At 38.8% G+C, this 18,498-nt stretch overlaps 1 protein-coding gene across 4 annotated transcripts in view; it reads right to left on the reverse strand.

Moving 5' to 3' along the window:
* Nucleotides 1-65: 65 nt before the first annotated feature.
* Nucleotides 66-18,498, reverse strand: part of sh3tc1 (SH3 domain and tetratricopeptide repeats 1) — a 64,186-nt gene continuing 45,753 nt past the window's right edge. For all 4 annotated transcript variants that reach the window (XM_087262024.1, XM_087262023.1, XM_087262026.1 and 1 more), the window contains 4 exons: nucleotides 14,121-14,243; nucleotides 10,925-11,075; nucleotides 8,214-8,410; nucleotides 66-3,176 (listed from right to left, as the gene is read on the reverse strand). In XM_087262024.1, coding sequence (XP_087118150.1) covers nucleotides 2,910-3,176; nucleotides 8,214-8,410; nucleotides 10,925-11,075; nucleotides 14,121-14,243 — 738 coding nt within the window. In that variant the 3' untranslated portion in view covers nucleotides 66-2,909. The remainder of the gene's footprint in view (nucleotides 3,177-8,213; nucleotides 8,411-10,924; nucleotides 11,076-14,120; nucleotides 14,244-18,498) is intronic.

Below are 18,498 nucleotides of genomic sequence, written 5' to 3' on the forward strand. Positions count from 1 at the left end.
GCTACATTCCATTCTGTTAACATTTGCATTCAAAGATGGTGAACAAAGCAACTTTAAAATGTTGATTAAATTAAATATTAAATCCACTTTTATTAGAGACCAACAAAATCTCTTTTTGACAAATACATTTGAATGCCAAGGCACAGGGTTTGTTTTCACTTAACTGACTGTGTTTGGACAAAATCATGTATTTCACCATGCGTGAACATCTTTATGTGAAAAACACAAATCCTGCTACTTTCTGCACAAACAACAGCCACTACTGAGTCAAAAACGTGTTCACTGACACTGACATCCCTTGCATGTGTCAAAATTATTAATCAATAAAAAAATAGATTTTGCAGAATGGTAAAACAGACATTAAGAAAGTCATAGTAATAACCAATAATTTCCTCACCCTCAAACCGTCCATGTATTTGACTTTCTTCTTTCAGACAAACACAATCACAGTAGATTTCAATTTTATCCTGGCACCTTTTTTATGTATATCGTAAAAATAACCTAGGGTGGCACAGTAGGTAGTGCTGTCGCCTCACAGCAAGAAGGTCGCTTGTTCAAGCCTCGGCGGGGTCAGTTGGAGTTTCTGTGTAGAGTTTGTATGTTCTCCCTGCGTTCGCGTGGGTTTCCTCAGAGTGCTTTGGTTTCCCCCACAAGTCCAAAGACATGCGGTACATGTGAATTGGGTAGGCTAAATTTTCCGTAGTGTATGAGTATGAGTGAGTGTGTATGGATGTTTCCTAGGGATGGGTTGCAGCTGGAAGGGCATCCGCTGTATAAAGCATATGCTGGATAAGTTGGCGGTTCATTTTGCTGTGGGGACCCCAGATTAATAAAGGGACTAAGCCGAAAAGAAAATTAATAAATGAATGAAAAAATAACCTACACATCGCCATGGGGTTAACACAACTCTAATGAAAAGGATCGAAGTGTTTTTGTCTTTTTAAATGACCTTTGACTTGATGTATGACGCATGACAATAATGATGATGACGATAATGTACTCCGGTTCAAACAAATACGAAAAACAAAAACTCAAGCTTTTCTTCTTTTACAGTGAAATATAGCCAGAGCTTCCACTATAACTGAGTCTTCTGTCATGCATCATATGTCGATTTAGCTAAGAGGTTGTCATGAATGTGCATTCGCAGCCTGATCTCCCAAGGAAACAAAACTGTTCTACGTTTTAACAGCTTAGTGGCTAATTCAGTTGAGTTCAGTTGTACGAAAATGTAAAATTTTTAAAAGGAGGCATGGCACCAAACTCTTCCCCTAAACCCAGTCATCATTGGGGAATAACCAAATCATACTAAACTGTACGAATGTGATCATGAGATAGTGCCAGCATTCAAACTTTCAAATTGGTCAATAGGTGTTCCTACAGTGCTCTTAACCACAAAAGTGCTCATAAGTCCTGCACTGCTTGTCATAGACTCAAATACACTTTTGAAATTCTCTGATCATAAATAAGTAAATACAATTTCAACTATAAATTTGCTCTACGGTGCACGCTTTTTAAAACTTCTGCAAACGAGTCCTACGTTTTTCACCAGATTGGAACCAAACAAGTGCAGAAATATTCTCTGGACGTTGAATAAAAGAGTTTGGTTTGAGTTTGGTTTGGTCTGGCCTGCAAGTGAGGTGGTGGATATCTGTCTTCTGCCCTGAATGAACCTGCTCATGCCTGGCTATTTCTCTCTCTGTCGTTCGCTTCTCCGCTAGGCCCAGGACGTCCTCGTGCCTCTAGAGTCCCCTGTGCCAGACCCTCCAGAGAGGTGGAGGCTTCCAGGTCACCACTACCACCACTGTATGGACCCATTTACCAGCAGCGCCTGGGTACCCCGCACTTAACCCCGGGGAACACTGATTTAGCTAACCACATACTAGACTCATGTGCCACTGGTGCCCCCCATTGGCTTTGTGGAGGAATAGGTCAGCTGACATCCTGCCATTGGTGAACCATTGTCTATAGGAAACGCCAGCCTGGTGGTGGAGGTGGAGCTGGCTGTTGACCAACTGACCGACCGATCTACCAACCAGACACCTGCCATCGGTGCACCACCACCACCCTCACGGGATGGTGGGAGAAAATGGCCAGTCTGCCCCTTCCGACCGACACCTACCATTGGTGCACCACCACTTCCCACGGGACAAGCGACAGACTGGAGGCCTCTCTCGCCCTTCCGGCCCAACAAAACTTGGATCGAGGGCTGACTTTTAATAGATCGCAGCAACAAAGCTGATCTGACCCAAAGCTATTTTACTACTACTAAACTCATTGATTTGAGATTAAAATTTAAACTTTTAAAATCTTTTTGTCATAAAAACGCATCAATCCGTTTCATTATATACATTTAACCCCTGGTGGCATATGGGTTCGTTTTATGAAGGATTTATACACTTTTGGAACCATAAAAAGACCAAATCCTCAACACCATTATACAGCATAAAAACGAAAAGATAAAATTAATAATAAAACTTCCACTGTGTTCATCTGAAAGAAATAAGTCTTGTAAAAACTGAGAATGGCATGAGAGTTGGTATATTATGCAGTAATTATCATGTTTGGGTGAATGATTCTTTAAGATTATCTTCATTAATTGTAGATAATAACATATCAGATAGAATAATTTTCAGTAATGACGATTGCTTCAGTCATGAGATATTCTGCCAAGTAGGTCATATAAAAGTCGCTTTTTTTTCCATTTTAGAATTAAAACAGAAAGCAAGCAGTGCTTAAAAGCTGTATCACTCCAGTAAACACTTGCTGGACCGATCAACATGAGTCAGATATTCTGTAAATAGATCAACCAACACACATAACATCCGGCAAACATAAAGTAAACATAGGAAATTCACACACAAGCCAAATCAAAACATGCAGTGAAGTGTCATATCCAATTTAGTAAAGTTCTATCTTGCTGCCCCAGTTATCGTGTGTTTGTACTGGGATGTGGACCTGAAGCTGTAGTCTGGAGCCAGGTTGATTCTGCGAATGTGTAGATCATTAGCGAAAACTCGTGCTCGCTGGTAGAAGAAGAGTGAGAGCTCACGGTCCATGAGGAAGTTGTGATAGATGGTGGCCAGTCGGGTGCAGAGCTGCAGCTGAGACCTCTTATTGCCCAGATCCATCGCAGCAGCCAAGGCCAGGTGATAATAGCCAGCAGCATCAAAAGGGTCCTGAAATGAAGAGAGAGAGAGAGAGAGATTTTGTGCCGTAAAAAATTTAATTATTCAAAATAAACATTCCCATCAGAATCTGGACTAAGATCTGTGACAGTGTGGTCCTGCCCATAGCACTGTATGGCAGTGAGGTGTGTGGTTAGCAGCGGTCAGCACTGGCACAAACACCTAGAATAATAACACTAATACCTAGGCTGTCTTCCCCTAAACCTTATGATTAGAACAAGATATATTGGTAATATACACTAATCATATATAACCAGCTCACATTGTTAGTTTTGTGGTGAACAATTTATCTGTGCATTGCATTGAAAAAAAAATATATAGTTTGCCCTTCTGATCTTTATTTGAAAATGCACATCCTTTGTTTTCAGTTAAATTCTCAGATCTGTCTGAGGTATTGGGCATGGCTAACATACTTAACCACACCCCTCCAACTGCCAGTGTTGAAAAACAGAAATGTTGAGCAGGAGGTGTCTGTTAGGTTGTAACCACTCTCATGAAACATACTTTACTAAATCCAATCAGCTCACAGTAAAAAAAGCCATGCCCACTGTTTCTCATTTAATATTGCATTTGTCTAGGAACTGCATCACAAAAAAAAAAAAAAAGTTGCAGCTTTTGAAGATTATCTTCAGTTGATCGCACTAAAACACACAAAAAGTGGCCAAAAAAGTCAACTTTGTGTTATGGCACCTGAACTGACCAACAAAACATTCACATTCAATGATCATGAAAAATCTGTAGGACTCAACTCAAATAAATTAGAGAGAGAGAGAGAGAGATAGAGAGAGAGATAGAGAGAGGGAGAGAGAGAGCACTGAAAACAACAGACCAAAGTCTGAGTTGTCTCCAGTGCTATTAGATATAAGATTAACCAAAGAATACAATTCAGGTGATGATCTCATCTCAGTAATGACTATAACACAAAGAAACTTACTGACTGAAAGCAGATTGAGTGAAATATCTTAGAAATATTTGAAAACATTAATTTCTGTTTTGTCTTAAATTGTTTGTAATCATCATGTGAATTCAAGAAATAAAAAAAACAGCATTTGCATAAAATCATTTAAAAATTTTATTTAGATAGCATAGCTGTCAAAAGCAAGCGACACGTTGGCGTGGGTTTCCTCCGGAGGCTCCGGTTTTTCCCACAGTCCAAAGACATGCGCTAAAGGTGAATTGGATAAGCTAAATTAGTAGTGTATGAGTGTGTGTGTGTGAATGTGTATGGATGTTTCCCGCAATGGATTGCGGCTGGAAGGGCAGCTGTATAAAACATATGCTTGATAAGTTGGCGGGTCATTCCGCTATGCAACCCCAGATTAATAAAGGCACTAAGCTGAAAAGAAAATGAATGAATGAATGAATGAATGAATGAATGAATGAATGAATGAATGAATGAATGAATGAATGAATGAATGAAAAGCTGCCAAAAGCACTGCATTTTTTGGCTGTGATTAAAGCATCCAGAGCACAAAAATGTAAACTTGTCAAGTGACAAAAAAGACAATAACAGCAGAAACAACAACAACAACAACAATAATAATATTATTAATAATTATTCTTATTCATTCATTTATTTTCTTGTCAGCTTAATCCCTTTATTTATCCGGGGTCACCACAGCGGAATGAATCGCCAACCCATCCAGCACATTTTTACGCAGCGGATGCCCCTCTAGCCGTAACCCATCTCTAGGAAACATCCACACACACACACACACACACACACACACACACACACACACACACACACACTCATACACTGCGGACAATTTAACCTACCCAATTCACCTGTACTCACCTGCATGTCTTTGGACTGTGGGAGAAACTGGAGCACCTGGAGGAAACCCAAGCGAACGCAGGGAGAACAAGCAAACTCCACACAGAAACGCCAACTGAGCCGAGGCTCGAACCAGCAACACAGCGACCTTCTTGCTGTGAGGCGACAGCACTACCTACTGTGCCACCATTATTATCATTATAATTATTATTAACAATACAGCAATTTAAATACTATTTATATTATTATAGAAATTAAGCCAGTAAAAAAATATTACTATTTCAAACTGTATTTTGTATTTATTATTGTTATTAATATTGTAATTATTCAGTTAATTGATTAATTATACAGAAAAAAAGTATAACATAATATTTCTAACAGCTAAACAGCTTTTAAGTTCCTCTTTTAAATCCTTTAGATTTTTAAAAAGAAATTATTCAATTTTCAAAAGGGGGAATGTGCCAAGTCAATGAACGGTGATATCTGGCAACTAAATGACAGATTGCCAGATTTACAGATTTAATCTAATTTAAACATGAGTGTGTTAATGATAAAAATCTCCAACATGTACATTCATGAGAACAGACATCAGATTTACAGTGTCCCACACAGGTGTGTGCAATTTTCCTTTTGGTGAAGTGAGTTAGATATTTGGAAGGTATTTGGAAATCTGAGCAATACTTGCCGATGGCTATTCTCAAGTGTAAAACTATGTGGACATTCTGGTGTTGTTTTTATCTTAATGACATTAATTAGGAAATGTTTATAAAGTGGAGATTGGAAACCATTCACATCTGCTCAATTTCAAGCTGATTTAAAAGATTTCACATCTGGAATAGAGCATCTATGGAATTCTGTTGAGTTTGGGTCACTTTTAAGTGTCCATGTAAATATTCATCCACCTGAATTTGTGATATTAATCATTTGTAAATGTGCTGGTAGCAAAAGAGACACTTAAAAAGTTTAGTTTGAAAGCAAAAATTAAGAGATAAAGCTATAATTATTAGTACCGCAATTATACTGTTGCTATACAAAGTAATACAATTAAAAAATGTTGAGTAAAATATTGTTGTTGCTGTTATTATTTTACAGAGCAACAGTATAATTGCAAAATAAGTATTATTATTTTGTTGTGATTATTATTATTATAATTATTTTATAATTTATATAATTAATATTTATTATTATTATTATTAGTAGTAGTAGTATTTTACAGAACAACAGTATAATTGCAGTACTAATAATTACGGCAATAATAATAATAATAATAATAATAATTATAAAATTATAATAATAAATAATAATAAAAAATGTAAATGATATAATAATTAATGATAATAATAATAATAATAATAATGATGATGATGATGATGATGATGATGATAATAATAATAATAATAATAATAATAATAATAAATATTATAGTTGTTGTTATTGTTGTTGTTTTTGTTGTTGCTATTTTATTTCTACATTTTTTATAATAATAAAGTTATTACTATTATTATTATTATTATTTTATAATTTATATAATTATATTATTTATATAATGTAAATTATATAATAATTTTTGATAATAATAATAATAATAATAATAATAATACAAATTATAATAATAAATAATAATAATAAAAATGTAAATTATATAATAATATAATAATTAATGATAATAATAATAGTAATAATAACGATGATGATGATGATGATGATAATAATAATAATAATAATAATAATAATAATAATAATAATAAATATTATAGTTGTTGTTATTGTTGTTGTTTTTTGTTGCTATTTTATTTCTACATTTTTTATATTAAAATTATAACTATTATTATTATTATTATTATTATTATTATTATTATTATTATTATTATTATTATTATTATTATTATTATTATTGGCAACGCGGTGGTGCAGTGGGTAGCACGATCGCCTCACAGCAACAAGATTGCTGGTTCGAACCTCTGCTGGGTCGGCTGGCGTTTCTGTGTGGAGTTTGCATGTTCTCTCCCGTGTTGGTAGGGGTTTCCTCTGGGTGCTCTGGTTTTCCCCACAGTCCAAACACATGTGCTATAGGTAAATTGGGTATGCTAAAATTGTCTATAGTGTATGTGTGTGAATGAGTGTGTATGGATGTTTCCCAGTGATGGGTTGTGGCTGGAAGAGCATCCACTGTGTAAAACATATGCTTGATAAGTTGGCGGTTCATTCCGCTGTGGTAACCCCAGATTAATAAAGGGATTAAGCCAAAAAGAAGAGGAATAAATGATATTATTATTATTACTATTATTATTGTTATTATTATTATTGATACATCATATTTGTTTTTATTTACAGTACTGAAAAGTAATGTATTCCTTTACTAATGTATCTTTTTATTTAAATAAAGCTATTACAATAGTATTATTATTATTAATAATAATAATAATAATAATAATAGTAGTAGTCCAATGAAAACAGATTTCACTTCTTTATGTCCTCAACTGATTATTGATATTATATGTTATATATACTATTATAAATATACCTGTATATGTGCACTTAGACAATGAGTAAGCTTTTGTTTTTGTACTATGGAGTGTGAATAAGTATTCATTTATTCAGTATGTACTGTACTTAGACTGCCCTCTTCTGGTTTACCATGAAATGCAAAACATTTAACCCAGTACCAGTTTAATATCCAGACAACAAGAATTAAGCAAGGTGTACATTAATTTTCTAAACATTTAGATGTTATGACAATATTATGCTTAGAAATATTGTTTCAAAGACCAAACTCTATTTAATGGATAAGACAGATGTTGTCTAGCCCACCATTAGAAAATAAATCTTACATGCTAAACTTATATACAAGATGTGGAATTAACAGAGAAAGAAGTTGATGCTTAGTTTTTGTGTGGACAATGCAGTTCCAGTCTTACAGTTCTGTTTGGATACACTCATCAATATATTTGCTATAGCTTGTACTTAGTATGATGGATTACCATTACCAAAAAAGGGGAAATTTTATTTCTTGTTTTTTGTTTTTGTTGTTTGTCTGTTTTTTTGTTTACATTTTAACATATACTTATCCTTTTATTTTGTATAATTTTAAATGCAGCAAGGTTATTGTAAAAAGGGTATGTGAAATGTTGTATTTCAATGTGTACAAACTGAAAATTAAAATAAAAAATGTATTATGGCATTTTTTTTTTTCATTTGATTAACTAGATGGAGGATTGAAGTATTTGGTGTTCATTAGGTGTTCACGTTACCTTTACGTCATAAAAGATGATGTCTCCAAGTGTCTGGTAAACCCTGACATAATACAGGGCTTCCTCGTCATACTGCAGGGGAGATGGGCACAGAGACAGGGCTTTCAGAAAGTGGTGCTCCGCCATTTCAAACTGACCCAGACAATGGTAAAGTGTGGCAAGTCGATGGAAAGCCACTCTCTCATTCAAACGGTCAGCTGGAAGAAAACACACAAAGCTTTATCTGTTTCCAGCTGTTTATCATCAGGACCATGAGTTTACCATCTGTGCCATATTCTCAGAAACACATTCAATACTTTGGCAGGAAGCCACAAGCTGTGATGGAGTGTAAATCATTATCGCATAATGAATACCATGAATTTAAAGTCCTACTGTACTGTATATGCCAGAGTTTGCTGGGATGCATTAATTATAGATTTTTGGTTGTACAATTATAGTCTAAAGAATAATCACGGTTTTACAATTATTATGCATTCATTTTTTTTAAAAACACTACTGGTTTAGTAAATCAAATGAAAACTCCTTATATTTTATTATAGAGTTATTTATTGATGCTCAGTGACCAATAAATACAGCACAAAATAATAATAAAAACAATACAGCAAAACAATAATCCATTTCACTTTGGACTAAAAAATAAATGAAAAAAAATGTTTGGCTTTTGAACATAAGTAATACTTTTATAATAAAAATAAACGACAGAACAATAAATAAATAAATAAATAGTAGTCAAAGATTGCAACTATAGTACTGTATAAAATTGTGTGCGTTCCAAACAAAACATGCACTGCGTGAAATAACGAACTTGCACATCCCTTAGTTAATAGCCTCAGCCATAGTTAATCTAGTGTGTGTGCTTATTGGCTTTGTGCACAAGCCGAACTTTAAAATAGCGCACTGTTGGCGTAACTTGGTTGAGTTCCAGCAGTTTTGTTCTGTGCAGAAACGCTATGTTGAGAAGCCTTTGCAGTAAAATAACTTTGATGAATTAAAGCACGGTAATTAGTGAAATCGATTAATCACTGCATCATTAGCACGAACACACATTAAAAAATTAGTAGAGGTCAGATTTTTTAATCTTGCTGAATAAAGGGTTATTATAGTTAACAAAAGAAAAACTATTTTGTTATTTGACATAAAATTTACATTCATTTTAATATATAAAAATATATTTATATGTTTATTTAAAATGATTTTACTTCAGCTTGTTCACAATGAATTACTTTTCATTTAATTTAAAACTAACTCTTCGTCTAAATTCTTAAATAAAACGACATTAAAATAATTAAAATACATAAACATTTTTTTAAATATATGCAACTAAACATTAGGCATTTATAAAAAAAAATATACAAAGGATAGACATTAAAAATATTAAGATAAAATTTTAAGATAAATTAATTAATTGACTTGATAATAAAAAATATTTGACACATTGTTTTTTTTTAGTGCTGGGTAAAGATTAATCATGATTAATCACACCCATAAAATAAAAGTTTGTTTTGATAATATATGTGTGGGTATTTGATAAATGCATTATGTATATGTGTCAAAACTATACAAAACTTTTTGTCACATAGATATTTAGGTTTGTATATAATTTGTATATATATAAAAAGTGACATTTAAAGGCTTAGGGCGAGGCTGTGGCGCAGTAGGTAGTGCTGTCGCCTCACAGCAAGAAGGTCGTTGGGTCGCTGGTTCGAACATCGGCTCAGTTGCCGTTTCTGTGTGGAGTTTGCATGTTCTCCCTGCCCTTGCGTGGGTTTCCTCCTAGTGCTCCGGTTTCCCCCACAGTCCAAAGACATGCGGTACAGTTGAATTGGGTAGGCTAATTTGTCAGTAGTGTGTGAGAGTGAATGTGTGTGTGGATGTTTCCCAGAGATGGGTTGCGACTGGAAGGGCATCCACTGCGTAAAAACTTGCTGGATAAGTTGGCGGTTAATCCGCTGTGGCAACCCCGGATTAATAAGCAGATTAAGGGACTAAGCAGACAAAAAATGAAAAATTTAAAGGCTTAACCAGGTTAATTAGATTAACTAGGCAGGTTAGGTTTATTAGGCAAGTAAGTGTATAATGATGGTTTGTTCTGTAGACTATGGAAAAAACTATAGCTTAAAGGAGCTAATAATTTTGACCTTAAAATGGTGTTTAAAAAATGTAAAACTGCTTTTATTATAGCCAAAATAAAACAAATAAGACTTTCTCCAGAAGAAAAAATATTATCAGACATACTGTGAAAATTTCCTTGCTCTGTTAAACATCATTTGGGAAGTATTTTTTAATGTTTATAATATCCTAAATACTTAAAAAATATACATTTTCTCAAATATATGTGTGCATGTGTGTATTTATATTTACATTATACATATACAGCGCACACACATATATTATATAAAAAAGCCTTTTATTTATTTATTGATTAATTAGAATTAATATTTGCCAAGCACTAGCTAAAATAATGTTTTCTATATAAATATAATTTATAAGTGCATCCACTGGAATAGTTGGCGGTTCATTCCGCTGTGGTAAATAAAGAGTCTAAGCTGCAGGAAAATAAATGAATGAATGAAAAAAAAAATCTTACAAACAACTGTATGCAATAGTAATTGCATGTAATCATTGTTAAGCCGCTTTGACACAATTTACATTGTAATAGAAAAAAAGATGAACTGAATTTACAGTGGTTGTGTCTGTGTGTGTTATCTTACCGAGACTCACACTGATGTCTAATGCAGTCTGAGCAAACTCAATGGCCTCTGAACTCTGTCCCAGCTGCAGCAGAAGCTCTGAGAGTTTATTACACAGCCGGAGCTGAGAGCCAACACTGCTTGTCTTCACTGCGATTGGAAGAGCTCGGTCCTTACACACACACACACACACACACGCACGCACGCACGTGCACACACACACACACACACACACACACACACACACACACACACACACACACACACACACACATTCTGATCAAACTCAAATAAAATGCTTATGATTTATGTTTTCTAATAAAAATATCCACTTGTTAAGTTGTGACTTACTAATTAAAGTTTTGAAACACTGTTTTCAGGTCCAAGCTTGCATTCATTTGAATTGAGAAAACTCAAATAATATCTGTATATGACTTCTGCATATTCATATCACACATTAAAGTGCATCATTTACAAAATCACAGTGTTCACTACTAGGGCTGCTTGATATTGGAAAAATCTGACACCTTGATATGTTTTGTTTTGTTGTGTTATGTTGTGTATATTGTGATATGAATTTAATTTCACCAGATGAATTGAATTGTTCTATTTGAAAAGATTTCATTCTTCAGGGTGTCAAACTTAGTTCCTGGAGGGTCGCAGCTCTGTACAGTCTAGTTCCAACCCTGCTCCAACACACTTATGCCTAGTTCAGACTGTATGATTTTAGCCCCGATTTTGAAACCCCAACAGGTTTTGAGAAATCGCCGACAAATGCCAAGGCAAATTGACAGGCAAATTGGTGCTTGTGCACATGAGTGACAATCACACAGTATGAACTATCAAAGACGCGATCTGAGAGAATCGAAGATGAGTCACTGATGCCTGTGAGATTTGGCATGCTGAATATCTGGAGCTGTCGGCGATTCAAATCATGCCGTGTAAAATGAGCTTTGACTGAAAATAACATCAGCGATCACCTACAGCCAATGAGAGAGCAGCTTTCACTTGTGTGTGTGTACCTGCTGGCCAGAGGGAGGTTGAGGGAGTTAAAAAGTAAGTTAAAAGCGCTCCTTTTCAGTTTATTTGGACCCAAGAAATGGAGGAAAAACCAGTGGAGGTTTGACAGGAGCACCCGTGTCTGTTCGACGTTTCATACATAAAGTTAAAAAAGAAAGGTGAGGAGAAATTGCTAATTCCCCTCAGACCCAGGTGAGCAAATATGTAAATTTTTTACCCTGTTAAAGGCTTCTTTCTCTGTAGTTAATAACAAAGGATATACAACATGTTTTGGTTGTGAGACGTAGTTTAGACAAAGTTGTCGGCGATTCTTCCTATTGTAAAGTCATGCAATGTGGAAGCCCCATCTTGCAGTGTAAACAAAGCATCAACAAAACGCTAGCCCAGATAGTCATGCAGTGTTAAAACATCCGTGACACGACTACTTTGAAAATCCTGCAGTCTGAATTCAGCATTACCTGTACATTGCAAACTCAATTCGTTTGATCAGGTGTGTTTGATTAAGGTTGCAACTAAACTGTGGAGACCTGCGGCCCTCCGGGAACTGAGTTTGACACCTGTGCTTTAAATCAACTGGCATAATTCAGATTGTTTTTTCTATGAAGTGTGTTTGCATCAATTATAATAAATTACAAGCATATTTTAATACAACAGAGCAACAATAAAAGTAAAATATACAATGCTTTATGGTTTTCTGGAGTATTTAACAGTTTTCATCTACAGAATGTTTGTAATCAAACAAAACAGCATGATCATTGTTGAATAAGTTATTTTAAAATAGTAATATTTAATGATAACTTTATCTTTTAAACTTTAATAAATGATCTAATCCTGTGATGTGACTATTGCAGATACACACATTGCGATAACCATGTTCAACAATGTATTGTTCAGTTCTATACACGACAATCTCTGGACTTGCTGCGTCTCAGACACCAATATTTGACTGGCTTTTAATAGATGAGTTACTGTCTGTCCGGCTGAGATTCAGGAAATAACATTGAAATCTTGATTTTGAGTAGCATTAAAAGGAATAGTTCCCCCAAAACTGCACATTTTCAGTTAATTTACCCACCACTAGTCATCCAAGAAGTGGGTCACTTTTTTCTTCCGTACAACATGCGAGAAGATTTTGAGCTGAATCTGTGCTCTATGGTGATTCATATTATGGCAGTGAATGGTGACAGGTTGTTTAGATAAACACATACAAACAAGTTAATCAATAGCTGTGGGTCCTGATGACACACTAGTGTCTTGTAAGGTGAAAGATTATTTAATGTAGAAATTGAACATTATTTACAATTACTTATTTACTTACTCCTTGGGCCGTTAGTATCAAAGTTGGTATTTAGCCGTACCATTTTGGTATTTCATAACATCAAGTTTTTACAAGGTGGGTCGTTAGCCCAACGCTCAACTCTCAACTCTCAACCTGGAGGACCAGGACATACACACATTCACTACGGACAATTTAGCTTACCCAATTCACCTATAGCGCATGTGTTTGGACTGTGGGGGAATCCAAAGCGCCAGGAGGAAACCCACACGAACATGCAAACTCCCTACAGAAATGCCAACTGGCCCAAGAAAGGGGTCAAACCGGTAACCCTTTTGCTGTGAGGCAACAGCGCTACCCACTGCACCACCATGCCACCCTATTTACAATTTGCTGTTATATTATTAGCTTTTATTCATATCCTAGTCAAACAGCTACACACTTAACACAAACGGTTAAGGCACATGTGCGACGGTAGTCTGATTGTAGCCACGTCACTTTTGATGACGAAAGCACAAGAGTTGGTGATGCAGTCACCAATTAACTGCAATTTTTCATTTTTGGGTGAATTATTCCTTTAACTAGATAATGGAACACTAAATAAGACATTCTGACTGATGTTGGAAACCAGTAACCAATGACTTCCATTGTTTTCCCCATTATGAATGTCAATAGTTACATGTTTCCAGCATTTTTCAAAATATCTACTTTTTTTGTTGAACTAAACAAAAAACCCAAACGACTAATTTTTTATTTCCGAGTGAACTACCCTACTCATTATATCACATTGTAAGTTTATGTTAGTATCATTTGTTGTTGAAACGGAAACTGGTTTGTGATCTCAGACTTAACAAGAGGATTATAGTACAGATTAATTAAAAAACAGGCAAGTAGAATAACAACAGAAGATGTCCTTCTTACCCTGTAAAAGCAGATGGCTTTGTCTCGGTCCTGTGAACTGTTGAAGAACACGTCTCCAGCCGCCTCCAGCATCTCCAGTGTAAAGAGTGTGTCTCCCGTGTTCAAAGCCATGTCCTGAGCTACCTGATACAGACAGAAACAGCAAAAAAATTAATCTTGTCTGAAGAAAAGATCAAGTAGTTTTCCACTAGCATCATACTGGACATGAAACTTTGCTGTTAAACTGCTTAGATTGGTGTGAAAAAGTGTTTGCCCTCTTACTGATTTATTATTTGCTGCATGTTTGACACACTTTAATGTTTCAGATCATGTCCAAAATAGTATTTAAAAAAACAGTAGGCGAGTTGTACCAGAATGACTACCTCTGTCAAAATGATGAAGTGCACCTCCAATGGAGACTTTTCTATCCCAAGAAGAAGAAAGCGTTCCATTCATAAAACACAAATTCACAATATATAGCATGGACAGTAGTTATCGGTCACACTTCATTTTGATGGTCCCATTGGTGAATTTAAATTACAATGTATCTACGTGCCAACTAATTTTCATTAGATTATAAGTAGACTGTTAGGTTGGCGTTAGGGTTGGTGTAAGTAGACATGTACTTGCTAAGTTCCTTTTAGTCAGTTAAATGTCTGTTAAAGGAGCAGTATCAATAGATAGTAAGCAGACAGTCTACTAATTCTCAAATGGACCATCAAAATAAAGTGTTACCATTGTTTTCAAATAGTTCAAAGTTCAAATTCAAATGTAGCACCTTCTAAAGTAGTATGGGATTTGCGGCAGCTGTAACAAACCCTACAACTGTGGCTAGTAGTTCCTCTTCATAAGGGAACTCCTACGTGTGTCTGTATAAACAGACTTTGGGAGTGCTTTAGACGACCAATTACTTCTGAAGATAAAAAAAAACGGGCCAATGAAATGCCCATTGAATTGGCGGAGCTAAGCTGCACAGCTGAAACCTATGAGCCAATTAGGGCTATATCAGTCGGCTGTATGAGTCAACTCGTCAGAATTGTTGCTTCAGACCTGATCTAAGACTGAAGAACCCTTCTGCTGAGCTGACTTACAACGTTGAAGAAAGCATTTCCTTCACCAGTGCGGGAGAAGGCGCTTTGGCGGTGGTTGAGCTGGGTGTCCCTTCCCCTTGGCGTTTCGCTGGTGATCTAAAAGAGCAGTTTCTACAAAGAGCAGAATTCCCTAAGAGAGCACACGGTCGTGCAGCGCGTCTTTTTAAAGATGTCGACTGTGCGTTTCTGGATGCGGGCACGATGACAGGCACGAGTATTGCGTTACATGCTTGGGGGCCCAACATGTGGATGCCGTGCTCACGGACAATTCTTGCCTGCATTTCGATGGCTTGACTGTTGCGGAACTGAGGTTGCAGCGAGCTCTTTTATTAGGGCAAGTCACCCCTGCTGCTCCCCACCAAGTGGTTAGCACTCAGGCAGGCCTGAGGGTTACAGTGGGGGATAATCCGTCGCCTTCGGGCCCGCAGACCCCTCGCTCCTCGCTCCTCGCTAGTGCGCTCTGTTTCTGCTTCGAGTGTGAGCGCTGATCCATTCTCCGGGCTGGTCGCGCTTTCATTAGATGACACCGTGGGCGTGACGTCCATCGCTGAATCGGAGGCTGGGTTGACATGTCCGAGGAAGATCCGGACCCCCTGCCACCCTCTGGAGTTGTCAGTATGGTTATGGATCTGGATGCAGACATATTAGCCATGTTATCCTGGGGGCCGTGGGGCTGGAGATGGCTTGTCCCCCAGCACCGCGGCCGGACCGCTTAGACGGGTGCTATGTGGGGGTGGAGAAAAAGGAGAAGCCTTCTAGATCCCCCGTTCCCTTCTTCCCGGAGGTACACAGAGAGCTTACGCAGGCATGGATGGCACCTTTTTCTGCCCGGTCCTTGTGCGCTCCCGCTCTCACTTCCCTCTCATTCTTCCATGCCGGTTCACATTCGAAGTACGAGCTTGGCAATACAAAGTCCTCATATTCGGGCTCTCTCTATCTCCGCGGGATTCACCAAGCTCGTGGAGGGTGCCCTAGCACCACTGCGCCTTGCGGGCATCCGCATACTCAACTATCCCGATGACTGGCTCATTCTAGCCTCGTCCCGCGATCAGCTTATTATGCACAGAGACAAAGTGCTTTGGCACCTCGACCAGTTGGGGTTTCAATCGAGAGAAGAGCAAACTTTACCCTGTGCAGAGGATCTCCTATTTTGGGCTGGAGCTGGATTCTGTCGCTATGGTTGCGCACCTCTCCGAGGAGTGTGCCAGGTTGATGCTTTCTTGTGTAAACAAGCTTTACAAGAAGATAGTGGTCCCACTGAAATGCTTTCCGCTGCTCCTGAGGCATATCGCATCCGCAGCCGCGGTTACGCCGCTCGGTTTGCTTCATATGAGACCACTTCAACGTTGGCTTCACGATCGAGTCCCCAGATGGGCATGGCACGCGGGCACGCACCGGGTGCACATCACTCCGCTGTGTCTCCACACCCTCAGCACCTGGACTGATCTGACTTTTCTACAGGCCGGAGTGCCCCTAGGGCTAGTATCCAGGCATGTTGTTGTAACGACAAGATGCCTCCAGCACGGCTGGGGGGCCGTGTGCATTGAGCATGCAGCCGCAGGTTCGTGGTCCGGACCCCGCCTGCATTGGCATATCAACTGACTGGAGCTTTTGGCAGTGTATCTAGCTCTCCGCCTCTTTTAACCGATGCTGGAGCGGAAACACGTGCTGGTCAGGACGGACAGCATGGCACCGGTGGCTTATATCAACCGCACCCCGATTCGGTCCAGCTGATATGGGCACGCTTCGGGAAAGCCCAGATCGATCTGTTTGCTTCCACCGAGAACGCACATTGCCAGCTGTTTTATTCCCTGACCGAGGCCCCCCTCGTCACGGATGCACTGGCTCACAGCTGGCCATCGGGTATGCGCAAATATGTGTTTCCCCCATTGAGCCTAATCACACAAAGTTTGTGCAAAGTCTGGGAGGACGAGGAGCAGGTCTTGTTTGTTGCGCTCCTCTTGCCCAACCGGACCTGGGTTTCAGAGCTCACACTCCTCGCGGCGGCCCCTACTTGGCGCATTCCCCTAAGGGAGGACCTCCTCTCTCAGGGACGGGGCACCATCTGCCACCCATGCCCAGATCTCTGGAACCTCCACGTCTGGTCCATATATGGAGCGCGGAAGACTTAGGTGACTTACCGCCCGCGGTACTTAACACTATCACTCAGGCTAGAGCACCCTCTACAAGGCATGCCTACGCCCTGAAGTGGAGTCTATTCTCTGAGTGGTGCGCTTCTCGCCGAGAAGACCCCCGAACTAGCCAGATTAGCATTGTGTTATCCTTCCTTCAGGATAAGCTGGAGCGTAGGCTGTTACACTCCACACTGAAGGTTTATGTGGCTGCGATCTTCGCTCATGACGCAGTAGATGGCAACACGCTCAGGAAGCATGATCTAATCATTCGATTCCTCAGAGGCGCGCGGCTTTAAAACCTGCCCCCCTCTTATGCCTTCTTAGGATCTCTCTCTAGTCCTAGTGGGTCTGCAGAGAGATCCGTTCGAGCCACTTGAGTCAGTATCACTTACAATTCTGTCATTAAAGACAGCTCTGCTGATCGCATTGGCGTCATCAAAAGAGTTGGGATCTTGAGGCATTTTCGGTCAGTGAATCGTGCCTTGAATTCGGGCCCGGTTACTCTCACGCTGTCCTGAGACCCCGGCCTGGCTATGTGCCCAAGGTTCCTACCACCCCACTTAAAGATCAGGTGGTGAACCTGCAAGCGTTGCCTTCGGAGGAGGCAGGCTCAACCCACACACTGCTTTGTCCCGTTCGCGCTTTTGCGCCTTGATAAGCTCGCTTATCAAAGCCAGGGTGAGCCGTGCACTCTACTAGAGGTGTCGCTTCCTCATGGATGTTATCAAACGGCACCTCTCTCACAGATATCTGATGAGCTGCGGGTTGGGCGACACCTAACACATTAGCGAGGTTCTATAATCTTCAAGTGGAGTCAGTTTCCTCCCGGTTATTGGGTAACCCTAATCAATCGGGGGGGGGGAGAATTAAGCTCGGTGTCACAAACGTTTGTTGCGCCATGCTCCCTAACCCGGAGATGCATGCACTTTTTTCTACTCTGCTAGTAAGTTTCCCTTTTCAGGCGAACCCTAGAGAGTTCCTCCGAGGGCCCCAGCATTGACTTAGCTTAGGAGTCGAATGCATGGCTCAGTGTGCGGTTGGTACACCCATTTGGTCTACACGCATATTGAGGATCGGTGCCAGCTATGTGCATCCCCACTTGGTGATGCCATATGCATTATTACCACGGTGTGTTCCCCCTTCCCTAAACCGCTAACCAGCTTATCATATGTA

Source organism: Danio rerio, chromosome 7 (genome assembly GCF_052040795.2).
Source record: "Danio rerio strain M-AB ecotype USA chromosome 7, GRCz13ab, whole genome shotgun sequence".
In the NCBI taxonomy this organism is placed as follows: Eukaryota; Metazoa; Chordata; class Actinopteri; order Cypriniformes; family Danionidae; genus Danio; species Danio rerio.